The sequence below is a fragment of the Euleptes europaea genome, chromosome 2 (genome assembly GCF_029931775.1).
Source record: "Euleptes europaea isolate rEulEur1 chromosome 2, rEulEur1.hap1, whole genome shotgun sequence".
Lineage (NCBI taxonomy): Eukaryota > Metazoa > Chordata > Lepidosauria > Squamata > Sphaerodactylidae > Euleptes > Euleptes europaea.
The window spans coordinates 48,581,592-48,607,695 of record NC_079313.1 but is presented as its reverse complement, the minus strand read 5'-3'; the positions used below and the strand labels follow the sequence as shown (position 1 = coordinate 48,607,695).

The 26,104-nt window shown below is 41.5% G+C and overlaps 1 protein-coding gene across 1 annotated transcript in view; it reads right to left on the bottom strand.

The window, feature by feature from the left end:
* Positions 1-8,711: 8,711 nt before the first annotated feature.
* TGFBR3 (transforming growth factor beta receptor 3) overlaps positions 8,712-26,104 on the bottom strand; it is a 140,647-nt gene continuing 123,254 nt past the window's right edge. The window contains exons 13-16 of the mRNA XM_056844646.1: positions 25,128-25,248; positions 19,510-19,551; positions 16,294-16,401; positions 8,712-8,935 (exon numbers count right to left, since the gene is read on the bottom strand). Coding sequence (XP_056700624.1) covers positions 8,817-8,935; positions 16,294-16,401; positions 19,510-19,551; positions 25,128-25,248 — 390 coding nt within the window. The 3' untranslated portion in view covers positions 8,712-8,816. The remainder of the gene's footprint in view (positions 8,936-16,293; positions 16,402-19,509; positions 19,552-25,127; positions 25,249-26,104) is intronic.

Here is a 26,104-nt window from a genome sequence, read left to right as displayed (position 1 = left end):
TGGTTTTACTGTCAAAATAATAGAACTGGAACTTTTGGGATCTAACCGAACACTTATTTCACTGATTCCAGTGAGATGTGGCATGCCTAACTTTATCTGGATTATGTCAGACATATACCCATCTGCATAGAAATAACTGAGGATTTTTTTTAGTCTCAAACCTCTGTAAATACAGTTTGCATTCTGTACATATGTGCAAATGAGACAAGGCCCTAATTCTAGATAAAGGAATATGTTCCCCAGTTCTAAGCATACTTACTTCCTTAATCTAATCCAATTCCCATATTTTGCACAGGATAAATACATTATTAAAATCCTGCCATTATAATTTTGATACTTTGTGATCTTCTTTACTTTGCCTGTGTACTGGTCAGTTTCACAACAGTTATGGTTTTCTAAAATTATTAGTGACAATTGCAGCAATCCGTTCAAGAGCTGAGATTGCTCAGCGCAGAGCCCTTTATTGTGCAGCATTGGCCAGCCTGAAGTTAAGACAGTTCAGTTCTAAATTCTTGCTAGATCTGAGCTTAAATTTAGCAAACTATCTAAAATTAGTTCATGAACCAACAACCAAAGTGAGAGGTGACTAATTTGATTTTGAAAGTTAGGAAAAGTATAATATAGTATAATTATTATAGTATAATACGGTACAATTAATGTAAATAATATAGTATAATAATTATTATAGTATAATAATAAAGCGTAATATTCATTCTTAAATTGGCGATAAGTATGCTAATTTTTAAAATAAGTTTAGAAATAGTATTTGAATAAATGCAAATATTCAAATATCTGCATTTTTTCCCATTATGAATCAAGAAAGAGGCACTGTAGTGCCGATGTGAGAGATGAAAGGAGAACCCCAATAAATCTCTGGAGTTTTCAAAAGGCACAGGAATTATGGTTTATGTTCAAGTAATGGTGAGATTAAAGAGCCCTGTGGCGCAGAGTGGTAAACTGCAGTACTGCAGTCCAAAGCTCTGCTCACGACCTGAGTTTGATCCCAACAGAAGTTGGTTTCAGGTAGCTGGCTCAAGGTTGACTCAGCCTTCCATCCTTCCGAGGTGGGTAAAATAAGTACCCAGCTTGCTGGGGGTAAAGGGAAGATGACTGGGGAAGGCACTGGCAAAAAAACCCCCCCCCCATAAACAAAGTCTGCCTAGTAAATGTCGGGATGTGATGTCACCCTATGGGTCAGGAATGACCTGGTGCTTGCACAGGGACCTTTACCTTTAATGGTGCGATTAGGTTTGCATGTTGCATATGCAACCATGGAAGTAGCACAACAAAGCAGTTTGATACTAAAGAATTAGGGAACATATTGGTAATGCCAAGTTGTATGAATGGTGATGTGGCCATATAAGAGCAGTTGCAGCCCAATTCTAAGCATTGCTGCTCAAAGCAAGAGGAAGCTCATGTCCCTTGTGAAGAGATATGCCACTCCCTTCTTTGATTCTATGATTCTATTCCTGCATTGTGCAGGGAGTTGGACTACATGACCCTGGTGGTCCCTTCCAACTCTATGATTCTATGAATGTTACACAGGAAGTGTGAGTAAAGGCATTTATGCCTCCTTTCTCAATGTCATTTGAACACATTATGTAACATCTAAAGCCCCTCTAGAAAACAACTTACCGTTGAGGAACATTTGCTGTGTTTAACAGCTTTTCCAGCTCAGAAAGCAAACACCACATTTTATTAATAATTGATATACTTTTATTAAGCACAGAGGACTCAAGGTAACTTGACACTTCGTGGTTAGCAAAACTATACAACTTATCATTTATACAAAGTGTTGTAGGTTTGTTTGTTTTTTGGAAATACATAAACACATACAAATGGGGTGTTCAAACTGGCCACAGGGATTTTAAGTGGGCACATTTCTTCCACTAGTTTAAAAAAGATATTACGAAATTAGGCTCATTTATTTATAAAAATGTGAAAGTATTGTGTTTTGGAAATGGCAGGCACCAGACTGTGATTCGGTTGCTTGATGAACACCCCAGATGTGACAAACAAAACAGAGAACAACAGTTGCCTCACAGAAAGCACTACTGACACAGGGTGCAAAGCCACAAGTACCACCAATGGACATCCACCATTCATTCTAATGGGCCTTGTGTGGAAGCGCCACACAAGTCCCGCTGAAAAAGAGAGCAGATGGGCATCAGCAGCACTTGCAAAACTGCACCTACAATCAGCAGCAGGGCCTCCTTTCGAAGCATGAGGTAGATGTACATCATAGAAACGAACATGGCACACAACGACCATAAACAATGAAGGGGACAAACGAAAAAAAACACACAATCTACTTTCAAACAACATGCAGAACTCTGCATCAGCCTGAACACAACATTTTGCATGACTTTCTGTGACAGTAAAATAAAAGATGCCCAATGCAAAAGTATTTGAAAAGGCAAAAGCTGGTGCGTAGATAATATACGGATATTACGAGCAAAGTACGTGTTTCAGAAACAAGTGTTAAAGTGAGAAGTAATTTCTTTTGAAACCTTAATCCAGCATTCCCCACTTTGGCGATTCCACTGATGTGAAGGCAACAACCTCAATGTTGGTAAACTGTGTAAATGTTAAGGCAAGCAAAGAAGGAATTTGAGAAAGTGGCCGTTAAATGCATCAAGGCAGCAAATAATAGTTATTCAAATGCACGAGGAACTTCAGAACAGGGAAGAAAGGCAGCAGGATCTTTACATAAAAAAGGTGTGAAATGAGAACTAAAGGAGGGCAGGAAGGTTGCAGAGAGGATAAATGAATGCTTTGTGTCACTTTCCACAGTGGCAGATGCTGGAGTGAGATCCACATCTTAACCACTGTTTTTGGCGAGTGCATCTGAAGTTCAACGTCTAACAGAGGTAACAAATTATGCAATTTTAGAACTAAGAGAGAAATTACAAATTAACATCCACTGGGGCTGGGTGACGGCCATCTGAAAGTCCTTAAAGGACTCAAATGTGAAAATTGCTTATTGGTTAACGAACACATCCAACTTCTTCAAACCTCCTTACCAGAGGATTGGAAGACAGCCAACATCACACAATTTTTTAAAAAGAAAACTGGGGTGGAGTAGGAGAATCCATGAAATGACAGATCTGTCATCCTAATGAGTATCCAAGGTAAACTGGTTAAAACTATTATTAAAGATGGACTTGTTAAACAGAAGAAGCTCAAGGGGTGATGAGACAGAATCTTCACGGCTTTTGCAAAAGGAAGTCATGCCTCACCAATCTTTAGAATTCGCTGAACATGTCAAAAAGCATGAAATAATCCACCAGACATTCTATACTTCCAAAAAGCTTTTAGCAGTTCTTCTAAAATGCCAAACTAGGAGAAGAATAAATTTGCATTTGGACACACAAACACTGTTCAAAGTCTGAACTTGCAGACTCTGGTATAAAATTTCCACGGTTTTACACTTTGTTCGTGAGGCAAGATAAGGTTTTCAAGAAACGCTATACAACATGAAATTATATAGTAAGTACACAACACCAAATAATTTGCTTAAAAACCTTGCAGTAAATAATGTGATAACAAAATATAGAGTTTACATTTGCAGCAGAAATACAGCTTTCAATGGCTATGGGAAAAGGCGTTGTTAAGCGTTGTGGTGAAGCTGTCTGCAAGGAAATTCCCTTTCTTTCTACATGGTGGGGTCATAAAATACTCAGTTCTCTAAATCTGCAATCCTCAAGGCTTTTACAGACCTATTAAAATCAACAGCTTTACTCGGGATTAAATGGCTTGAGGTTTACAGTCTATCATCTTTATCAATGGATAACATTTCAGGACATGTTCTGAGACAAACAAAGAAGAATGCAGTCCTTTTCAATATATCGGGTAATGCAATTTTTAGGGCCATGATTTGCATCAGGCATTTGCTCTACTACCTAGGTAACCAACAGCAACTGTCCATAAAATCAGGCTGTTAATAAAATTAATATAATATAGTCAGCATATAATAAAGTGAGCATTCTGAAGTATTTTAAGCAAGTGCATCAAGGTCAGTCAATGAATTAAAATTTAATGTTGAATATAAGCCTAGAAAAATGTCACTTGTTTATTTCAAAGTATTACTTTTTTGGGTTTGTGAGACTTTAAATATAAATCTAGGTTTTAGAGTAAATAGAAATACTGAGAATGTAGCTTCTCTTTCTCTCAAAAATATACATTTAATTATTTCACATAACACATTTTTAATCTTTCAGTCCCCAAACCAACTTTTTAATACTTCCTATGAAACCTCTACTTTTAAAAAAATCTGAAGGGAAAGGGTAAACAGGGAAAAGAAAGAATGTACAAAACTGTAGAATTCACAGTAACTGAAATTAAACATTTTATGTAAAGGACTTATATTTAAATATATCTGTCTATATATATCTTTATGCCCACATTTAATGTAGTAAAATATAGCTATGATTGATTTAAAGACTCTAGTCTTCTTTGAAGACATTTTTAAAAATGTTTTCATACATAGAATATGATTACAAAATACATTCCGCTGAAGGTTAGGCAAAGCGCATTGTTTTTAAATATACAAACAGCAAATTAGTTCTTCAGATAACCCTCAATAGTCCAGTCCTGCAAACACTTAAGAATGGCAATAATTTACCCCAATAATCCCAGTTACATTTTGATACATTCCAAATCTACCAGGATTCTCAGATCTGTTGGCTGCTGCACCAGCAAATGCAAACAGATCTGAGCTTTCCCCCTTTTTGCTAGGACAAATTTCTATGCAGTGGACTGGGGGGGGGGTGTAGAGTGAAGATCAGCAGGGTAAAATGCACTCTTTGGCCGATTATGCATGCTCACTTTACCCTTCTTTATTCCCCGTTTCAGCCAGGATCAAAGCAACCTGAGTTGGGGAAAACTTTATTCATTGGCTTGAATGATCAGGGAAATAACTGTGAGCAAATCAGGGGCATGAATACAGGAAAGCAGTCTCCCAAGTTCAAATCAAGTCCCACCCCTTTAATTGCTGGTCTGTGATTGGCTCACCTCGTGAGAGAACATTTCCTTCCCCCCCCAGACCCAACTGCCACATAAAAAAGCATTTTAAGAACAAAAAATAAAAAATGGAGCCATTTGAAAGAAGGGGGGCGCGAAATCCAAGCCTTATTTTTAAAAAGCCATTCTCTCAGAAAGAGCTCCCAGGAAGTAATTGAATCCCTGCCTCTTCATGATTGGCTGTGAGAGATGCCAATCTTCGCTGCTTCCCCTGTATGGCTATCAGCAAACAGAACAGAAGAGGGGTTTGGAAAGGGGGCGTGGAAAGCTCAATGCGAGGCAAGTGTTATGCACGCTCTTAGGATCTGGTTTCAGCTAGGAAAGACCGGTTGACTCCTGCAAGAAGAGGGATGGGAAAAGCCGAGTTCGTTTAAGGGCTGAAACAGGGTTGAGCCGGAAAGGAATGAGGAAACGTTCATTTTCAAAATCTTGATCCTGGCTGAAACAGGGAATGAAGGAGGCTAAACCGACCATGCATAACCGACCCTGAGGACTTTTTGAACCAGCCTTTACAGCTAGGCCTTTGACAATGAACTGCTTTGTGGCAGTGAATGAGGGGTAATATTTATCTTAATGATATGTCCAATGGGGGAGGGGGCAATATGAGATCTATTTTGGAAACACCTGAATTTAGCTGAACGAGAGAGGAATTCTTCAATTGGAGGAAAATGTCTTGAGAACAAATTTATGGGATTCCACTTCACTAGGTAGTATTACTTCATCTAACTTCCCCTGGCTCTTTAGAAAATTAATAGCCCCAGTATTGTTAATACAATGACTGGCCCATACTCCTTCTGCTCGCAACCCATTAAAGGGACCCAATTTGTTCCATTTGATGTTAGAGAGACACATTTGGTTAACCATTAGTTTTTTTAATCTTTACAATTGGTGGCTGCCATTGTTCCCTCTTCTTCCCAGAAGGAGAAAGGTCTGATCTGATAGCTCCACCACTACTGTCTATTCAGATCTCCCTGGTATACTTCACAGGATGCAGAGGAGGCCTTAAGAAGGGAAGATTGAGACCTGATAATTTCTTTTTCCTTACTGCCCCCCCCCCACATCCAACCTGAAGGAAGAATATTCTGCAGAACTCATACATTTGCACACCCTTTTGTGAAATTTAGAGTTGTCCTAATAAAAGGTATTATGTGGCTTTTGTTTTGGATTTTGCTGCTTGTGGCAAGTCAAGTAACTGTTAACAGTATATGATTGGTCAAAGCTGGCTTGCTGGGTTAGCAACCCAGGCTGGATCTATCTGCAGGCTCGTTACAAAAACAGCAGATTGGGCTGAGATTGTAGTAATCTCCTGCCTTGAACAAAAGGGAATGATGGAGCACATTCACTTTCCTCTGCCCCCCTTCCCTTCCTAGGATCCTTTGCGCAGTTAGAGCTGAGCTAGCCAGTTTAAGGAATTGGGCCGAAAGTTAGCTTTGTATGAAAGTGTTTACAGGAGTACATTCCAAACCATATTTAAGCACCTAATTAAAGGCACAACTATGTTCACATAGGACAGATTTTAAACTAATTCTGAAGTCTATCCATTGATATTAATATAAACAGGGTGCACAGATGGAACTGATGTTACTCAGTTTGATTGAACACGTGGACTGAATGTGCAGTAGAATTCTACTGCAAACCAAACAAATTTGTTGCTCTAGCAAAGTTTATTCTGCTACAGCAAGGTGAGAGCAATCTCCACTAAAGGTAGTAAGAACTGAACTTTTGCTAGTCTGCAAAGGGACAGCACTTTTCATTTTGCTTGCAGCAAGGCAGAATCAGACTACTGTTTCAGTCCACGAAGTGACAACATAATAAACCTGCTGTTTCAAATCGCATTGCGCTGTTTTCATTTGGGATATATTGTAAGGCTTGGGGAAGGCGAGAGTACTAATGGTTATTCTGAAAATGAGTACTGGATTCCCATTTTGCATTCCAAATGGTACTTTGGGATATATCCAATTGCAATGCTGAGATGACTAACTAGCAGTTTGATGTGAAACACAGAGGGTCTTTTAAGCAGTCCTTTCATTCTTATACATGGTGAGTCACACAAAAACAATCCGCTCGATAGCTTATTCCTATGGAGCATTAAAAACAAAATCATCATAAAACTTTGAGAAGATTCTGGAAGCACAGAGAATGCAGCCTTGTCCTATGTACTTTGAATAACAAAAACTAGCTGTTGATAATGTAGCACATTCTTATGGGGTGGAATTCAAATTAAATTGTTAGAATCATCTGCTAAATGAAAAAAGACAGGGATAGTGTGTATATATCATGGGTCAGCCTCAAAATGTTGACCCAGCCGGATGCTGGAAATGCTCATATTTCATAGGCAGATCTTGCTTGATGTATTGACTAAAAAGAATGTGTTTCTAGATTACAGTGACTCAACTCAACATTTGCCCCCAATTGACAGTGTTCAAAGTACATGGTCAAATCCCAAAATCTGTCTCTGTAGCTATTTTCTTTCTTGAATCTTCTAGGATTTTGGGTCATTTCTACACCTGTAGCATATATTCAGATGTTACGAAGGCTCAAGTCTGGCCAATCATACACAGCCACAAATACATATAATGATAACCATGCACACATGGTATTATAGTACACACAATTACCTCTACTTACAGTTCTACACATGCACATGGTACTCAGGTGTGTGTGTGTGGGGGGGGGGCAGAGGCTTGCTTGTTTACTGAAGGCCTGATGGATGATACTCTGGGAGTTCTGCATCAGGAGAGTTCGTGGTCCACGTCTGACAAGAACCTTTTTTTGAAGGGGGGGACAGCAACTTTGGGAGTTCCTGATGCAGAACTCCCAGAGGACTGTCTAGTTAGGCCTTAAATGCTGGAATCAGCACTGTATGCGCACATGAAAGGGGCCTCTAGTGCCTTGTATGTCAATTGTGAGACTACCAATACAGGTAACGCAGACTGTAGTGTATAGGCTTAGAAGGCAAATTAATCATTATGTTTTGAACAAAGACAAGGCAACAGTGTTGGCTCCCATTTGGGAACTGTGCTAGGATAATATACAGCATTATGAATCCAAAGAGGCTTGCCTTAAGGACATCTAGATGTATCAATGGGCGACCCATGAGTCACTCAAAATATCTGATCAAACAATTTAACATCCATAGTTTTGTACAGGAATGTTGTTTTCAATTCTTCTTGCTACCAGAGGGCGAAACTTGGGGAGGACAAACATCGAAAGCTGCAGGCAGCATGACAGCAGGCAAAAAGCTGCATGCCAAGTCAAGCCGAACAATAACGCTACTAATAAAAAGAAGCTTCTGTGAAATGACAGCATGTAGCTGAGGAACCATCAGTGATCTTAAAAACAAGTTGCTCTGTACTTCGAACTTTCCTCTTCTAATGAGATGGAATCCCTTTATTTAAGGAACGGGAAAAATATATATATATCTTTCCCCCAGCTTATGAGGCTGAAATCCCTTTACAGACACATCGTGTCACCTTGACATTTTCAGAACCCAACGTTGTGATTCTGCAGAGACAAAGCAGCATGTATGGAAAAAGAAAACTGGCTTGGGTTTCACATTGAGAGCCAGTGGACCCTTTTACACAAGCCATGGCTGCATATAAATAATAGCTTTGTCATTTGTGAGCCTAGCTTGCTGCTAGAGGTTCAAGGAGGTTCAAGGGGGGTGGAGACCTTGAAGGAAATCCCTGCCAAAGAATCCAAACCAACCCTTCCAAAGCAAGTGACCTCAAACAGCTCCATTTGAACCTCTGCTCTCCTGTGTTGCTCCTTGGACTTGTATCTCAGCCCCTGGGTTAGGCTGTGCTGCTGCTGGAACAGGGGGTGCTTTGTGTGCTGCCAATACTGTGCGCTGCGCTGCTGTTTTCAGAGGCTGGTGGGGATGTAGGTACCTGCTGTCTTCCTGCCTGTTCTCCTGGGAAAGAGGAGGAAGAAATAGAAAGGAATATTTATTTGCAACGTCTCTTACTGTTCCCATAATCTTCTTGTCACCATGCATGATCACAGTGACTTCACACAGACATTTTCATACCTCTGGACAGCATTTATATGGAAACCCCCATCTTGTTTTGCTGGCTGCTCTGCAAAGCTGCTGGCTACAATCTCAGTTCAGGACAGGGACTGTTATTTACAACTGTCATCTAAGGGACTGAAATCACACAACTGATAGGAGGCAGATATTTTGCACACTTTTGAATTTGTGGAAGGCAGTTGCCAAGGATGAGGCCAACTGCAGTTAGCTTCATATCCAGGGAGGCATTATTGAAGCGGGAGATTAATGAATTAGGGTTTTATTCATAATTGTGGAGAAATATGCCTATTTATATCACATCCATATTCTGCTATTGTTCTAAAGTTCAATATGGTATACGGGAGGGGGGGTTGTCCCATTTTATCTTCACAGCCACCCTGCCTGACCTAAGGTCAGGTTGAAAGGACATTTGAACTTCTGGCTAAGAAGCTGCTAACTGATGAAAAATCACAGTTTACACTCTTGACTGCTAAATTCTGAGCTGCAGCTATTAAAATACGTCATGCCCTGACAGGATAAGAGTAACAGAAATACTTTATTACTCAACATATTAAGGGGGTCACACCAAGTTATACGATGTTTATATTAATTTTATTCATACATGTAATATGTAAATTTTAGGCTTAGGTTATTTGTACTAAGCGTAGTAGCTGTAGTAGCTGTTGTTGTGGTTTTCTTATTATCTGTTGTGGCTGTTGTTTTTCCTGCTGATCAGTGACTGTATTAATAAATTGCAGACATTTGAACTTAAGCCTCCTCAGTTCAAGTTCAACCCACTATGTATGTTTTACACTGAGGTACCCAACGTTGCTGAGCCTGTGGGCAATTTGGGAATTTTTAAAAAGGTAGTGGGCACGGAATGGTGGCCTTGGGAAGCAGGAACAGTCACAAAATGGTTGCCATGGAGTCAATCACAAAATGTTGGAAGGTGTCAAGCAAGAATCCTCCTATGAGGGGGGAAGCTATTTTTGAATGGATGCTACATGCAGACCCAAAAGGTGATGCATCATAAGAATATAAGAAAGGCCCTGCTGGATCAGACCAAGGCCCATCAAGTCCAGCAGTCTGCTCATACAGTGGCCAACCAGGTGCCTCTAGGAAGCCACAAACAAGACGGCTGCAGCAGCACCATCCAGCCCGTGTTCCACAGCACCTAATATAATAGGCATGCTCCTCTGATACTAGAGAGAACAGGTATGCAGCATGACCAGCATCCATTCCAACTAATAGCCATGAATACCCCTTTCCTCCATGAACATGTCCCCTCTTAAAGCCCTCCAAGCTGGCAGTCATCACCACATCCTGGGTGGTGTCTTCTACTCCAGCAAGGTGGAGGAAAGCCAGGACTGGTTCCCTGCTTTGGGTAAGAGGAATGTGGAAGAAACAAGTAGACACCCAGAAATACATTAGAGGTAACCATGGTATACATGTATATTATACAGTGGCACCTTTTACATATTGACTCACAGAATAAGTTAAGAACTGATACCACAAGGGCCTCTGGAGGCAGCAGAGAATACAGAGCAATTACAATGGAGCAATCAGAAGGGAGGGGAAGGAGCAGAAACTTGTCTGTTCACCTGGAGAGTGTTAATGGGCCAGAGGTTGCCTATCGACCAACTATTGAGGAACTAGGAAGCAGATTTCTTAGATTTTAGGAAGAACACAGATTATCAAGAAACATTTTGACCTTGTTAAATGCAGATATGTATATTATCTTTAAAATTATAGCTTGTATTATTATTTATAGTTGTATAGACATATTTTCTACAACAGATCAGAATGTAACATGTTTTTTCAGCATAATATGCTATATTTTAGAGAGTAGAAATAACCTGAAACAGAACTAAATGGTTTCAAGTCACTATTAAAAAAAGAAAAAAAAAAAGACTTATCCAAAGTGCTTCACTAATGCTATCTGGGTATTTTTTTCTGTCCCAAAGTCATTTGCATACAAATCTCCTTTCCTTCCGAAAGCGATCTTTATGAAGTAGATATAAGCAAAAACAAAACAACAAAACCAACACAACCCCACTGGGAACATTCACAGGTGTGTGCGGGGGGAGGAGAGGGCCTTATTAATGCAGAAATTGCAGTTGCTTCCATTCCCCTAATAGGGCCTCTCAAACTCTCTGCCAGGAAAGCAGATCTGCAAAATGTAGTACTGGCCCATATTCCCCGCTGCTGGGTCCTATTACAGCTATGCTGTCACCCATTTTATAAACCAAGCTTTTATACAGAGCTGTGCGGCAACCTCAGCATATCTGTATACATTTTGATCTAGCTTTGTGTAGATGAATATCTTTTTGTCTTTAGGGAAAACGGCACACACAGCTGTCACGGTTTCGATGCCAAAAATACACTGTCTTGGGTGTTTGTTTTTTTCCCCTTCTCCCCCTCTTCTGTTTCTGGACAACTTTCAGCAGATGCATTTTTCCTTTCAAGTATGGGGTTATGCCCCTTTGTCTCAGTGGTACAAACCTCTGCTGGAGTTTAATTTTTTCTCCTGCACCCTCCTCCTTCTCCAAGAAAAAATGTTGGCTTCTCTGCTTGTGTGGAACAAGCAGCATTTGCTATGTCCTCCGACTGCAGTCGCTCAGCTTCCATTAGAAGTACTATGTGGGGGTGGGGAACATAGGAGGATGAGCAAGTTATCCAACAAATGCTGGGAATCTGTATGGAACTGTGGTCGAGGGAGGAGGGCAGCCCTGATTTCCCTTCAAATGGCTCTGCCTCTCTTCCCTGTGGCACCTGCTTCCTTTCATGTCCACACTTGCCATTCAGAGCTTGATATTGGCAAATATGCAAATAGGAGATATTTTATTGATTCCCTGGCTGCTGCAGTCACAGTGGTTCTAACACTGCAGTGGGAGAGCCATTTCCTTACTGGTGTCCCTAGGAGAACGAGGCATCTGGGGAGAGGCTCCCTCTCAAGGGAAAGTTTACAAATTCTGAAGCACAAATTCTGTTCTATTGTAAGCCCTCACAGCTTCATGATAGCATCTCTCTTGTCAGTGCTGCTGAAGCATCTCAGGAGGAGATTCCTTTGTGGCTCCTCTGGTCAGGGGCAGATGGAGGGGAGAAGTGGCCCTGGAAAAGGGCCCTACTCCCTGCTCAGCTTTGCCCCTCCCCTAGCCCTCTCCCAAAAGAAGTGAGGGAGCACCTGCCTGGCCAAACTGGGGTACAGAGCAGGGTGAGGCTGGGTGGACCGGTCTCTTGCTTCAGGAAGACCAGTCCAGGCAGATGTATCCCATCCCTTGCCACTGCAAGCCTTCCCTCCCCAAATCTCCAAGTTTATCCTGCCCCTCTTTGGGTTTAGGTGGCCCTGTTGGTGGTCCCCCCCAGGTTTAGATCGCCCCAGTGTGTGCGGGGAGATCTCACAGGCCATTGGCCCACTGGGACTCTTACCTGTGGCTTTAAATGGCCAGTCCATCTTTGGTTCCTTTTCCCTTTTGTAAGGCTGTTCTGAGCTGATCCTCTTATTCCCATGATCAGCACAGGTATCATCACAGTCCCTGTATGGATTGTGTTTGCTGCCTCCAAACCCTTCCATCTGAGATAATCCTTAATTACACCTGGGGATGCTTCAGACTCACAGCATACCAAATATGCTTTGATACATTTTGCTCTACATCTGGGTAGATAAATACCATTTTGTCTTTAGGGAAAATGGCACCCTATGAATGGCCTATCAGGGCATAATTTTGACCTAGCTTTTTCTGTTCCTCAGGCTGGTGGCAGGCAACAGATTTCATTCACTTCAGCCACAACTGTATAGATGAGAAGGTGAAACTGAAAGGAGGGTAACTCGCCCCAGGCAACCCAGCAAATGCATGGCAGAGCTGCAATTTGAATCTGCCCATCTATCACATGCTTATGCCATCTCTTCTCCAAGAAGCATACATACAAACACATGAAGCTACCTTATTGGTTCATCAAGGCCAATATTGCCTATTCTGACAGGCAGTGGTTCTCCACGGTCTCAGGCAGAGGTCCTTCACATCACCTACTACCTTTTAACTGGACATGACAGGGAAAGAACCTGGGAATTTCAACATGCAAAGCAGATGCTCTCCCAGCAAAGGTAGTCTTAACTAACGGGCAGCAGAGGCAGCTCCCCAGGCCCCATGCTGGGGTGGAGACTTCCCACAATGCCATCCCCTAATGGAGGGGAGCAGCTAGATTTTGGTGGCAGCAGTGGCTCCCACCCACATCACATGAGGTGAGGGTCACCCCTTGCTTGGACCCCAATGGCCAGGGGTAGTTGTGGTGGTGGTGGGGGGTTGGCCAGGATTGATGGTGGCCGCAGTGATTCTGGGGGCCCATCCTGGATTTTTCCCAGGGATCCAGAATCACAAATACCTAATACCCTGCCTATCACTGACCCACAGCTGCTTCCTTAAATGGGTCTCCCCTCCTCTCTTCTATCTTCAAAACAACCCTGTGAGATAGGTTAGGGTAAAAGAGAGTGACTGGTTGGAAAACTGGGGATTTGAACTGTCCTAGCCTCCACAGACCCAGCTTGGCATTCTAACCACCACACCACACTGGCTCCCACCAGTGGACTCCCAGCTCAGTTTCTGAAACTCTTTGTGCTGGAGCAGATTCTAGTTGCTCAGACTAGTATGGCAGTTTTACAAAATGACTACGTCCCATCCATAGGCTATAAACAAGCTTTAACCCATCTGAGTGCAACAACATGTACTTTATTATTCACACTTAGGAAAACTGCCAGTACTGCTCCCTGTCCAGGAAGTCTGACTGTTTGCTTTGCTATCCCCATTTGCCAAATATAATTTGTTGCTTTGTCAGTATATTTCAATCAGCTCCCATTAAACAAAGTCCTCTAAACTTCCAGAGCTGTTTTTCAGGGAATTGGGGGGGGGGAGGGATTAATCTTGTTAATTGGCCCAAAGACAGGAACAAAATCTTCAGACTTTCTTAACAGGTTCAGATGACATACGTGTGTGTGCAATGTGTGGGTTTTAAACTGCTTGCTTTGAGTTTGGGACTCATAACTTATGAAGGTGTTCTTGGCCATTTACACATGCAAGACTTATTCACGTACCAAAAAAGAAAAAAGGGCAGATATTTTCCTTTACTTAGTTCCTGAGTACTATGAGTAAAGCTTTGACTTCTTCTGAAACAGAGGTACAATTTCATAAGATATACAAATTATGCATTAACTAAAGTATCCAAAAATTGACATGTGCTCATGGCGACTAAGAAAATCTCTTACTTTCTTAGCGGCCATTAGCACAAGTCAATTAAAACACCACAGTCCAATCCACACTGAGGATGGAGAAGAGAGTTTCTACATTGCATCTCCTGATCCAATTATGAGGACTGAGGAAAGACCTCCCACCCTGCCTTGCTTTTAAGAAGATTTACCTGTTGCTTTAAGAACTGCAGATTTAAGGCAACTGTTCAACTACATTCTGATTAGCATTATACAACCCCCAATCCTTCCCAAATTTTATTGTATCTCGGGACCAGACTAGACTGGATTTGGATTTGTAGTGTGGATCACAATTGTTGGATGGCACAGTGAACTAGATTTGATTATTCCAATAAGTTTTTAAAAATCAAGCTTTGCATATAAAGCAAGGGATAGACACAAGAACATCAAGTTGTGTTCATGTCTGATCTCAGTTTGTCGTCATGTCTGAATGCAGCCTTGGAATGTCAGAGAATATACATGCCAGGACATGAATTTTCCTCTGAATACCAATTTTGTTTCTTTGTATTTATATCTTGTCTGTCCATGAGACAAGATATAAATACATGTTAATGGGAACTCTACTTACAAACTGAAACTATTTCCATCCTTTATTTCAGAAATAAAATAAACATGATTTTTTTGTCCTCTTGTAGCCATGCATTTGCTCTAAATACATTGTAAAGGGAAAAATAACTTATTTAAATACTATAGTTATGATCCTTTGTGAACTTTTTTGGGAGTCAATTCTTACTACTGTTAAAGAAAATTGATTCTGCACATTTCATAGAATCATAGAGTTGGAAGGGACCACCAGGATCATCTAGTCCAACCCCCTGCACAATGCAGGAAATTCACAACTACCTCCCCCACACACACCCAGTGACCCCTACTCCATGCCCAGAAGATGTCCAAGATGTCCTCCCTCTCATCATCTGCTTAAGGTAATAGAATAAGCATTGCTGACAGATGGCCATCTAGCCTCTGCTTAAAAACTTCCAGGGAAGAAGAGCTTACTACCTCCTGAGGAAGCCCTTCCAGTAAGCAACTGCTCTAACTGTAAGAAAATTCTTCCTAATGTCTAGACAGAAACTCTTTTGATTTAATTTCAACCCGTTGGTTCTGGCCCAACCTTCTGGGGCAACAAAATAACTCAGCACCATTCTCTATATGACAGCCCTTCAAGTACTTGAAGATGGTTATCATATCTCCTCTCAGTCTTCTTCTCTTCAGGCTAAACATACCCAGCTCCTTCAACCTTTCCTCATAGGACTTAGTCTCCAGACCCCTCACCATTTTTGTTGCCCTCCTCTGGTCATGGTCCAGCTTGTCTACATCCTTCTTAAATTGCCGATCCCAAAACTGAACACAATACTCAAGGTGAGGTCTAACCAGAGAAGAGCAAAATGATACCATCACTTGGTGTGATCTGGACACTATATTTCTGTTGTTACAGCCCAAGATTGCATTTGCCTTTTTAGCTACCGCATCACACTGCTGACTCATGTTCAGTGTTTGGTCTACTAAGACCCCAAGATCCTTTTTGAACACACTACTGTTAAGACAAGTCTCCCCCATCCTATAATTATGCATTTAATTTTTCCTACCTAAATTCAGAACTTTACATTTATCTCTGCTGAAATGCATTTTATTAGTTTTAGCCCAATTCTCCAGCCTGTCAAGATCATCCTGTAACCTGGCTCTGTCTTCTACCATATTTGCTACCCCTCCCAATTTAGTATCATCTGCAAATTTAATAAGCATCCCCTCTATTCCTTCATCCAAATCATTTATAAAGATGTTGAACAACACAGGGCCCAGGACAGATCCCGGAGTCACTCCTCTCCAAGTGGATGAGGAACAGTTAACAAGCAACAGTTTCAGTGTAGGTTATGATAACAGGTTATGGTCTCCCTTGAGTTGGGGGGGGGGGGACTGGTTTCCAAGGCAAATACAAATCCATTTTGAGATACCCAGAACTATGCAAGTGCTGTGCAATCTACCAAAAAATGACCACACTCACCTGTGTGAGAATAGATGAACCACAATGCTCCTGTCAGCAGTGCACCGATCACAAAAGCTGCAAATGCAATGCCCACAACTGTCAGAGTGTCCAGGCCATAGAAGACAGCTGTGAGATTGAGGAAAAAATAAAATAAATAAGTCAGAATTGGAATGCAGAATTGGAATTTCAGAATGTGCTTATGAAGTGGGAAAAAAGAATAAGTGGAAGTGGAAGCCCACCAAGTGGAAGCCCACCAAGTGGAAGCCCACCAAGGCCAGTGCCAGCTCCTTGAAGGAGATCCAGTATGGCCCACTGGCTAGAAACACTAAGAATCTTCCTCTTCCCTTTTCTAAAAACAAACAAACAGGTGCTCTCCTTCCTTCTCATTCATGCCATTGTGCCCAACCCCTCTCCACTCTTGCTGCCTGAAAGGGGGAGAAAGAGAGGTACTCAGCGGAGAGGAAGAGACCAATGAGGCTGCTATGGGTGGGTAGGGGAGATGAGAAGGACCAATTCTGGAGTCCAGGCTTACCCTGGGAGTCAGACAAGTCATGTGAGAATTGTCACAGTATATTTGGTTGGGCCTGCATGGCATGAAAGAGGCCTAGTGTTAATCTTTATCTGGGGATCTGTTGTGACTCTCAGTGCCCCAAAATTACACAAGCAAGTAGCAGAAATAACTGTGGGGGAATGTATAAAGATATACATGTTAGCACACCACCTTGAGGAGTAGAGCTGCCAGTAGAGGCTGGTAAATTTCTGGAGATTTTCAGGGTAAAGCCTTGGATGGGTGGAGTTTGGGAGGCAAGAGACCTCAGCAGGATCTAATGCCATAGAGTCCACCTTCAAAAGCAGCCATTTTCTCCAGGGGAACTTTTCTCTGCGGCCTGGAGATCAGCTGTAATTCCAGGAAATCTCCAAGTTCCATCTGAAGGTTGGAAACCCTGTTGAGGAGTGGAAGCTTTGTCTACCACTCCTAACCAGCTATTAAAACAGCCCACTATATCTGCAGATAATAGGTCCGTTATCAACATTTCTGGCCACAATGTCAACCACAATGCTTAGGACCACTGTGTATAACGTGGCAGAGTAGTACTGGCTGACAGAGAGCTGCTTTCACTATTGCCATCAACAAGCAGAGCCATGTTTACTTCCATTCCTGGTATGAGGCCCACACCTCCCAGGCCACTGAGTATCACTGCTCTAAAAATTCCTCACAACAGCAACCAACAGCAAGTTTTAGGTCTGCCAGCTTTCCTGCTATTTGTTCCCTGCTTTATTTTTTTTCTTTCAAACCAAAGTTTACGAATCCCTTTCTCTTATTTTAGTAGACTTATTTTTAACTTCACGTGAATCTGAAAACATATGCTTTCGTGATAGGATAGGGTAGGAAGAAAATCCAAATAAATTAAATAAGTGCCCTGCCAACTTCACTCCACCCTCCCCAGCTTCTTTTCCATCTCTAGTTAGGTGGGGAGTGGAAAGGCTGTTAACTGGGAGATGATGCCAACATAAAAGCCAGCAGATTCAGAAATAGAAACAATTGTTTTTCACAGTTGGAAATGGTTTTAATCATGAAAATTAATTCCAGGCTACAAAAACAAAACAAAAAACCAATCCCAGCTCTCAATGGAAGAGGCAGGGCAATTTGTATGACAATACATCTGGTTCCTGAAGGCATTGTTCTAAATACTTGCAAGTCGGCTGCCGTCATTTTGATCTTTTTCTTCTTTTGTATATGGGTGCCAACACCATGTATTCCTAACTGCTTTACTTAGTTTATTTTAAGACTCAGCTTTATTTGTAAGATGTATAGGGATTCAGGCAATGGGTTCAACTGGCAAAATATCTAGCTACATGCAGAGTTGATGAAGAAATCAAGAGCTTTATAAAGCCCTTGTTTGCAACTAGTTTTCTTACATAGCCAGTTCAAGATAGGAGTGCCTGCTAGCCCTCCTCACATCCAGCAAATTCTGTTTCCACAGATGCTTTATATTCCTTCACTTCCAGATTTACATCAGGGATACAAAACGGTACCTCTTAGAGGCTTTGGTCCAGGGCCTCCAATGCTTTCTGTGACCCTGTAGGGTTTCGTTTGTTGCATTTGTATCCCATCCCAAGGAATTCAGAATGTCACATTAGGGCTGAACTATATAAGAAGATCTCTGCTGGATCAGACCAGTCATCTATCTCATCCAGCATACTATTTCAAACAGCAGGCAATCAGTTGCCCTAAAGAACTAACAAACCATGCACAGAGGCCAAGGCCTTCCTCTCCCAGCACTGGTCTTAGGAGGCTTACTGCCTCTGCATAGGAAGGTTCCCTTAAGGGACCCGGGATCATAGCCGTTGATTAACCTCTCCGACATGAATCTATCTAACTCCCTTTTAAAGCTCTTTTTACATTTTATACACTATATGTTATACACGAACAGTTTAGTTTTAGGGCCTGTGTCTCCCCTGAGGGCTGTTTTATGCTTACTCCTTAAAATTGTTTTACGCCATTCAATGCCATTTCTATGTTGCTCTGTGTTATTTTTATGTCCTTAGTGGGTTCATTGCTAGTTAATTCTTGATGGTTATGTTTTTGTTGTTTTTATGATTTTAGTTTGTTAGCAGTCTCGAGCAGGTCACTGGAGGAAGTGCCACATAAATCCCCCCAAACACACACAAGTAACTGAACTCTAACAACGTTCTCCTCCTCCCTCCAGAAAAAGCTATTCTTAGACGGGGGGGGGGGGGCAATTCAGAGTGGGGAAACCACAAGTGAGCTTCAGCACTAGCCGTTGTTCCTGCCCGTCAAACTTCCTCCTCCCAGAGTGGCTTTTCTAGGGGGCGGGGGGAGAAAGACAGCTGTCTGGAGTTGGCTTCATATATCTGCATGTGTAGTGAGGCCATTAGTCTCAAAACATCTCTGTGAGGTAACTCTACCTGAGAGAGAAGTGTCTTGCCCAACAGACTTAGTGAAACCCATGGTTGAGGAAGGAGTCAAACCAGAGTGCCCCAAAGCTCTCTCACCACTGACCCACACTGGCTTTCTGCAGAAATGCGGCACTGCATAGAAATTACTTGCTCTTTCATTCTTATGCATAGCCCCATTGCTACATACGAGCACACTGCCTCTGAAAACAGGTTTAAAAATTCAAAGATTTAGTGATATTAGTCCAATGCTTTTTAAAAATATAGATTGTTCTGCTGTATTCTTTTGGAACAAGCAGGCATGTGGCAACTTACGTTGTAACCCATCAGGAGGCTTTGAGCTGGAAGGAGATTTATCTGTTTTTAAAAGAGAGAGAGAGATTAATGCTACTTGCTTCAGCGGAATTTTATATACTACATCAGCAATCCTTATGCAGAGTCTGTAATATATTATTAGGAAATCCGGTCAAAAGTATTAAACCTGAGTAAGTGTGTAAAAAAAATGTTTTGGAAGGAAACCCCATTTCTCTTTAATCACAGCATTCAAAGGATTAGTCCTTACAAGTGGGCATTCATGTTGCACAAGTTTACAAGGTGCTGTCCAAGTCACCCCACCCTGGAATTAGAAAATACACCATGAGAGATGAGGTAGCCATGTACTATATATGGTAGCCTTTTTAAAGGACTGCAACCAAGAAATCAGAAGGAGATTGAGACTGGGAAGGGCAGCCATGAAGAAGCTAGAAAAAAATTCCTAAGTGTATGGATGTGTCGCTGGCGACCAAGATCAAGTTAATTCTTGCCATAATATTCTCCATTGCTATGCATTAGTGTGAACGTTGGACGATGAAGAAAGCTGACAGGAAGAAAAGTGAACACATTTGAAACGTATTGTTGGAGGAAAGTTTTATGGATTCGGTGGACTGCCAAAAAGACAAATAAGTGGGTTCTAGATCAAATCAAGCCTGAACTCTCCCTAGAAGTGAAAATGTCCAAACTGAGGTTATTCTTCTTTGGTTACATGATGAGAAGACAAGAATCACTGAAAAGCCAATAATGCTAGAAAAAGTTGAAGGCAGCAGGAAAAGAGGAAGACCCAACATGAGGTGGATTGACTCAATCAAAAAAGCCACAGCCCTTAGTTTGCAAGACCTGAACAAGGCTGTTAATGATGGGACGTTTTGGAGACATTAATTCATAGGGTCACCACAACCACTCCCCTACTCCCCATGCTCGACCCCTCCCCTTCGCCTTTCTAAGACCAAGACTAATAATAATAATAATAACAACAATAATAATAAAAGTAGAAATGCTGATGGGTTTTGACGGGCACGGACACAAAACGAAGTGTAAAAGTTTTCCCCTATCTGTTTCCTCCCCCTTTTTTCTTCTTCTGTACCCCTTTTAAAAATGAATAAAATTATTTTTTAAAAAAAGAAAAAAAAGAAGGGACTTGGCGGCACTTAAACAGACACACACACTTAAGTACCTATGTGGAAGAACAAGGAAAAACTAAAACCATTTTAAAACTTGCTGGCAAAAGGGAAGAAAGTGTTCTCTTAGTAATTAATGTCATGGGCATAAGTCAACATGCATCTGCCACAGACACACAGTCACTTTCCATACTACAGCAGTGACAGTATTTTGAAGGCTTTTAAGAGGAAGAATAGAAATTTTAAAAATAAAATAAAAAATGCAAGCAAAGAGGAAATTAGGGGGTTGCCAGCAAAGCATTATGTTTAGGGAGGATATTTGTATGCATCACAACTAAGGGTTACAAAGCATGGCGATTTGCCAGAAAAATGTCTGCATAAACCCTAACAGTCACCAGTTCAAAGTTACTATATCATATTATCAGGTACGATGCAACATATTACTAAATTACATTTATGTCACATAATTATTTATTTTGCCTGCCGTCTCCAATATCTCTCTTAACATGGGCTGTTCATCATACTGGAGCAAATTAAAGAGAGGCCCAGAATTCAAGAACTCTTTAAAAAGTATACTGTGTAAAAATAATGCAGCAGGAGATGAACTCTGGTTAAGGGGCAGAGGCTTTGAAATTTTCATCTGAACTCACTGGGGCCTGGTTCAACAGGGTTACAGGCTGAACATGTGGAAACTAGCACTGTCAATTTTTAAAAAAATTATTTCAGATATACAGCCATACTACCCCATCAGTATTAATGGCAGTCACGTGTGTGACGCGTGGAGGAGAGAGCAGACATCCTGAACTGAACATTCTGTTCTGACTCCCTATCTGTGGAGCCGAGAAGTCTCTTTCTTTGGCTTCTTTTGCGGATCTAACAGGAATTATGTAATAATATGGTTTGCAATAATACACACAAGAGCTGGCCTGCTTTGCATCAAAGTAAATGATAACTGATGGCTTGAAGATATAAGATGCTCCTCTTTAGTTGTTAAACAGATTATATTCATTTATTTTCTAATCCTTACAAATTCGCTGTTACTTCATAGTGGCTGTTAACCTGAAGAAAGGGACCACTTGGTTCATTGTGGAGAAACTACAGACCAACAAAGACACATGCTTTGTGCACCATTGCCCACTAAGCTGGACATCTGAAAAAAATTTGGAAAGCAATGCACAAAACATTCCACTAATAAACTACTTTTTCAGCTGTGTACTATGTTCTTTATGATAATATTGGAGGTTTTTAAGCAGAGGCTTGATGGCCATCTGTCAGCAATGCTGATTCTATGACCTAAGGCATATCATGAGAGGGAGGGCAGGAAGGTTTGCATCAGTGTTTGACTCTCATGGCCCTTTCTTACATTCCCAAGGTAGTGCCGATTGCCACTTTGGTGTCAGGAAGTATTTTTTCCTCCAGGCCAGATTGGCCAGGGATCATGGAGGGTATTTTTTTTTGCCACCTTCTGGGTGTGGAGTAGGGGTCACTGGGGGTGAGGTAGTTGTGAATTTCCTGCATTGTGCAGGGGATTGGACTAGATGACCCTGGTTGTCTCAACTCTATGATTCTCCGGTTGGTTTCATTCCACTCCCAAAACCAGGTTTAATTTAACATACACAGGCACCAGATTCCTCAGTGAGTCAGAACCAAAATTTCATTTATTTAGTTCCTTCCTCCAAGGAACACAAAATGGCGTGAATGATTCTCCCTTCCCCATTTTATCCTCACAACAATCCTGTGAAGTATGATAGAGTGACTGGCCCTAAGTCATCCAGTGAGCTTCATGGCAGTGTAGGGATTGCATCCCTGCAAACCGGCTCTCAATCAATTCCTAGTGGATTTTTCTAGATACTGAAATCAGAAAAAGTGTTCCCACAAATGGAGCTTACACAGAGAGATTCAAGCAAGCATGTCGTTTTAATTGTACTGTGTGTAGAGATCAAATATTTTTTGCTTTGTTCTCAGTGGATTCATTTGTATTAAGAAAAAAGTTGTAAAACACTCTCAGCAGGCTCACACAGTTAAACAGAAACAGTTGTTCCTTAAATCTCCCAAGCGATGCTCTATGGTGTACCATAAACTGCTTAAATGCCAAAAAAGCATGCTCCACAGGACTGAGGTTAAAGGATTTCTGATCCTCAGCCTTTGAATTTGCCTGGAAAGCATTCCAGAATTTCAAACAGAGTTTGCACGCAAGTGAAAGATTTTGATTTCCAAGTGAAGCCACTGAAACCCTCTAATTAAAGTGCCATGTGAACATCAAATGAGAGCAGGCAATGCCAATGTTTATTTAGACATTTTAAAAATAAGTTAAAATGTTCATCCCTGCTGCTGTCAGAGGAACTCAAGGGATGGATATTTTGTACATGCAGCTATATTGTTAACTTTCCCCATACATGCTCCACCTACTCTTATTTTGAAAATATGGGTCCTGTCATAAGTGTGCTTGATTTGAGAATGTTATATGTCTCCTCCTTTTCAGTTATCACATGTGTGTGTTAATATTCTACAAACCATAATCTATGGCCAAACCAGGTTTCAAAACTGAGGATTGGATCCAGCCAGTTTTTTCACTCTACCTTGCCCAGCTCTCTTCCTTACAACAGCCCCCATTGCACATAATTTTTATACAGCGGGTTATGTTGGGGATCCCTGGGATTTTTTGTGGTTAATGGGAGCTCTACCTTCCCCTTTTCACCAGAAGAAAAGGCAATCGGACCCAACTGTAGACTTTATTTGCACTAATTAGCATTCTAATTAGTAATTAGTAATTAGAATTCTTTTGTTCTCTAACTTTCTTTTGTTATTATGGCCTGTTAGCTGTCATTTTTGTTGACATGCTAATATTACTGATATTTTAGTACTGTTACAGTTTTAATAAATAGGTGTTATTTTTAAAAAATCCCTTAAACTTTCTGAATAAGGAAGCCCCATCTAGTATCACAAACTGGATTTGAAAGTCTCTCACCACTTTAGAAGCAGTTTACTATGTAGCATGGGGATTGTCTGTGTTTGACAAGCTCACATACAATCTCATTAGTAAACTAAGTGTGGATCCTGGACTTCCTGGCAGGACGAACCCTAATGTTGCCCTCTGATGCTCCATCTACACCAGAGGTCCCCAAGTTGGTGCTTGTGGGCACCCGGGCAGCTGCCGAACCTTTCCCGTTCCCCATTAAGTGTTTTTAGGGAATGGATGGAGCCATTTAGGGCTTTTGCCCAGCAAGGCTTCGAATTGGCTGTGCAGATTTTTAAAAATGTTGCTTTGGCAGCTGTTGCCACCACAGCACCAGGATCTTCACTGTGTGACTGAAGTTAAGCTGTGGCAATCATTTTGTGGCTGGCTCCGGTTCCTGCAGCAGCCATTTTGTTGCTGTACCCACTGTGCCATGTCAGAATGCCAAATGTTTCCGTAGGCTGATGTACATATTACAAAGTCTTCATGTTTATTGGGAAACAATACAAGGACTTTGCATCACATGTGCGATGGGAGTTTTGTGCCTCCCAGATGCAAACATGCTCTTTTCTATTTGCAACCAAAGCATGTGCATATCCTCTCCTATAGAGCCACTACTGTATTCATAGCGAAACTTATGTGTAGCCACTATAATGTGATTTTTGCAATAGAACCAACAGTGGGTCCACGGGGCAGTTTGCAGATATGAAAACAGCATAGGGGAGAGACTAAAGCTGCTTTCCCTGCCTGCTTTAGTTGCAAACTGAAAAGAGTATGTTTGCATTTGGGAGGCACAAAAATCCCACCGCACATGTGATGCAGAGTCCTCGTGCCGTTTCCCTGCAAACACGAGGACTTTGTAATTTGTAGATGGAACCTCACCACCTGGTTCAGTGCTTAGCTAAGGGATATATATATTTTTTTAAATGTATGTTTGGCTGTATGGGGCAAAGAACTCAGTTTCATGAAACCATAAAGATGACAAATGAGTCCATATACCCACATAAAATGCAGGAAGAAAAACTAATGAAATGTTGCAGAATCTCATATCTTAATATTAATGATCTAAATGGCTGGCGCAACCATTTTCCTTGTGGCTTTCCCTTTTATTTATAAATACACCATGGTTTAATATTTTCAATATGTTGGAAACTCCACTGTAATTATGAAGCCTAAATAATATTTACAGCCACACACACACACACAAGGAAAAAGGAAGTAGACAACTTTCAGTGCTTAAACAATAATGAACTGCTGGAAGCAACTGCAGAATTATTTAATATTTATCACTCCCATATTGTTCTATAGCATCAGAAATGCATTCCTTTCCCAGTGCATATCCAAAATACATTTTCATAAACATTTGAGAGAGATAAAAGAGCAAACAAATGCTAGCGCTCAAGGTTTATGCCACCCTGTGGCCCATGAATAGTAACACCACTAAAATATGGAACTATATATTTACCCAGAGGCACGTTTTTGCAATTCAAGTGGCAACATGTTGTTTAATGAAATGTACTTATGCTAACAGATATATTTGTTACCTTCAGGCTTTCCTTTAAGAGTTACCACAGCAAGGGGTTTGGTGAAGGTTTTCTTATTTGGCATCAAGGCTAGGATCATATCAGCACTGAGAAAGGTGCAGGCTTCATCGGGAGGAATGCACTGCAGGGTGGAGACAACATGCAGTTTGTGAGAAAACAGAGTTGCACTTACCTGTAACTGCTGTTCATTGAGGTCTTCAGTGCAGGCACACATATGGCCTGCTACCAGAGGTTTTACAAGCTTTAGCCGCTAAGGGGCGCAGTGAGCTGAATCCGTATGGGCATTCCCACCCTAACACACATGTTCCAGCATGCTGTGCCCCCTTCCCTCAGTTCCCCGAGCTGCCGGAGTCAGGACAATAAAAACAGAGAGCTCACAGCAGGGCAGGAGGGAGGGATGTGTGCCTGCACTGAAGACCTCAATGAACAGCAGTTATAGGTAAGTGCAACTCTGTTTTCATTTTCAGTCTTCAATTGCAGACCCACATACGGGACCATCCCAAGCAACTTACCAGGAAGGTGGGATGAGCTCTCCAAATCAGGCAAATAATGACTGAAGCACTGCCTTCCCCACTGACGTTTCTTCTCTCGTCTGTAGGTCCAGTGTGTAATGCTTCATGAATGTATCTGCCGACGACCAAGTCGCCACTCAACACACCTCAGCGATAGAGACTCCCTGCAGAACCGCAGCGATGATGCATGTGCTCTTGTTGAATGAGAATGGACACCAACTGGGCATGGAACATCTGCCTTCTCATAACATAAACAAATAGTAGCCAAAATCCACCTAGAGAGGGACTGTAGTGAGGCTCTTTTCCCTTTCTTAGGTCCTGTATGGCAATAAACAAGGACATATCCTTTCTGAACTCTCTAGAACAGGGGTGGGGAACCTTTTTTCCGCCAAGGGCCATTTGGATATTTATAACATCATTCGCGGGCCATACAAATTGATCAACTTAAAAATTAGCCCACCAAGC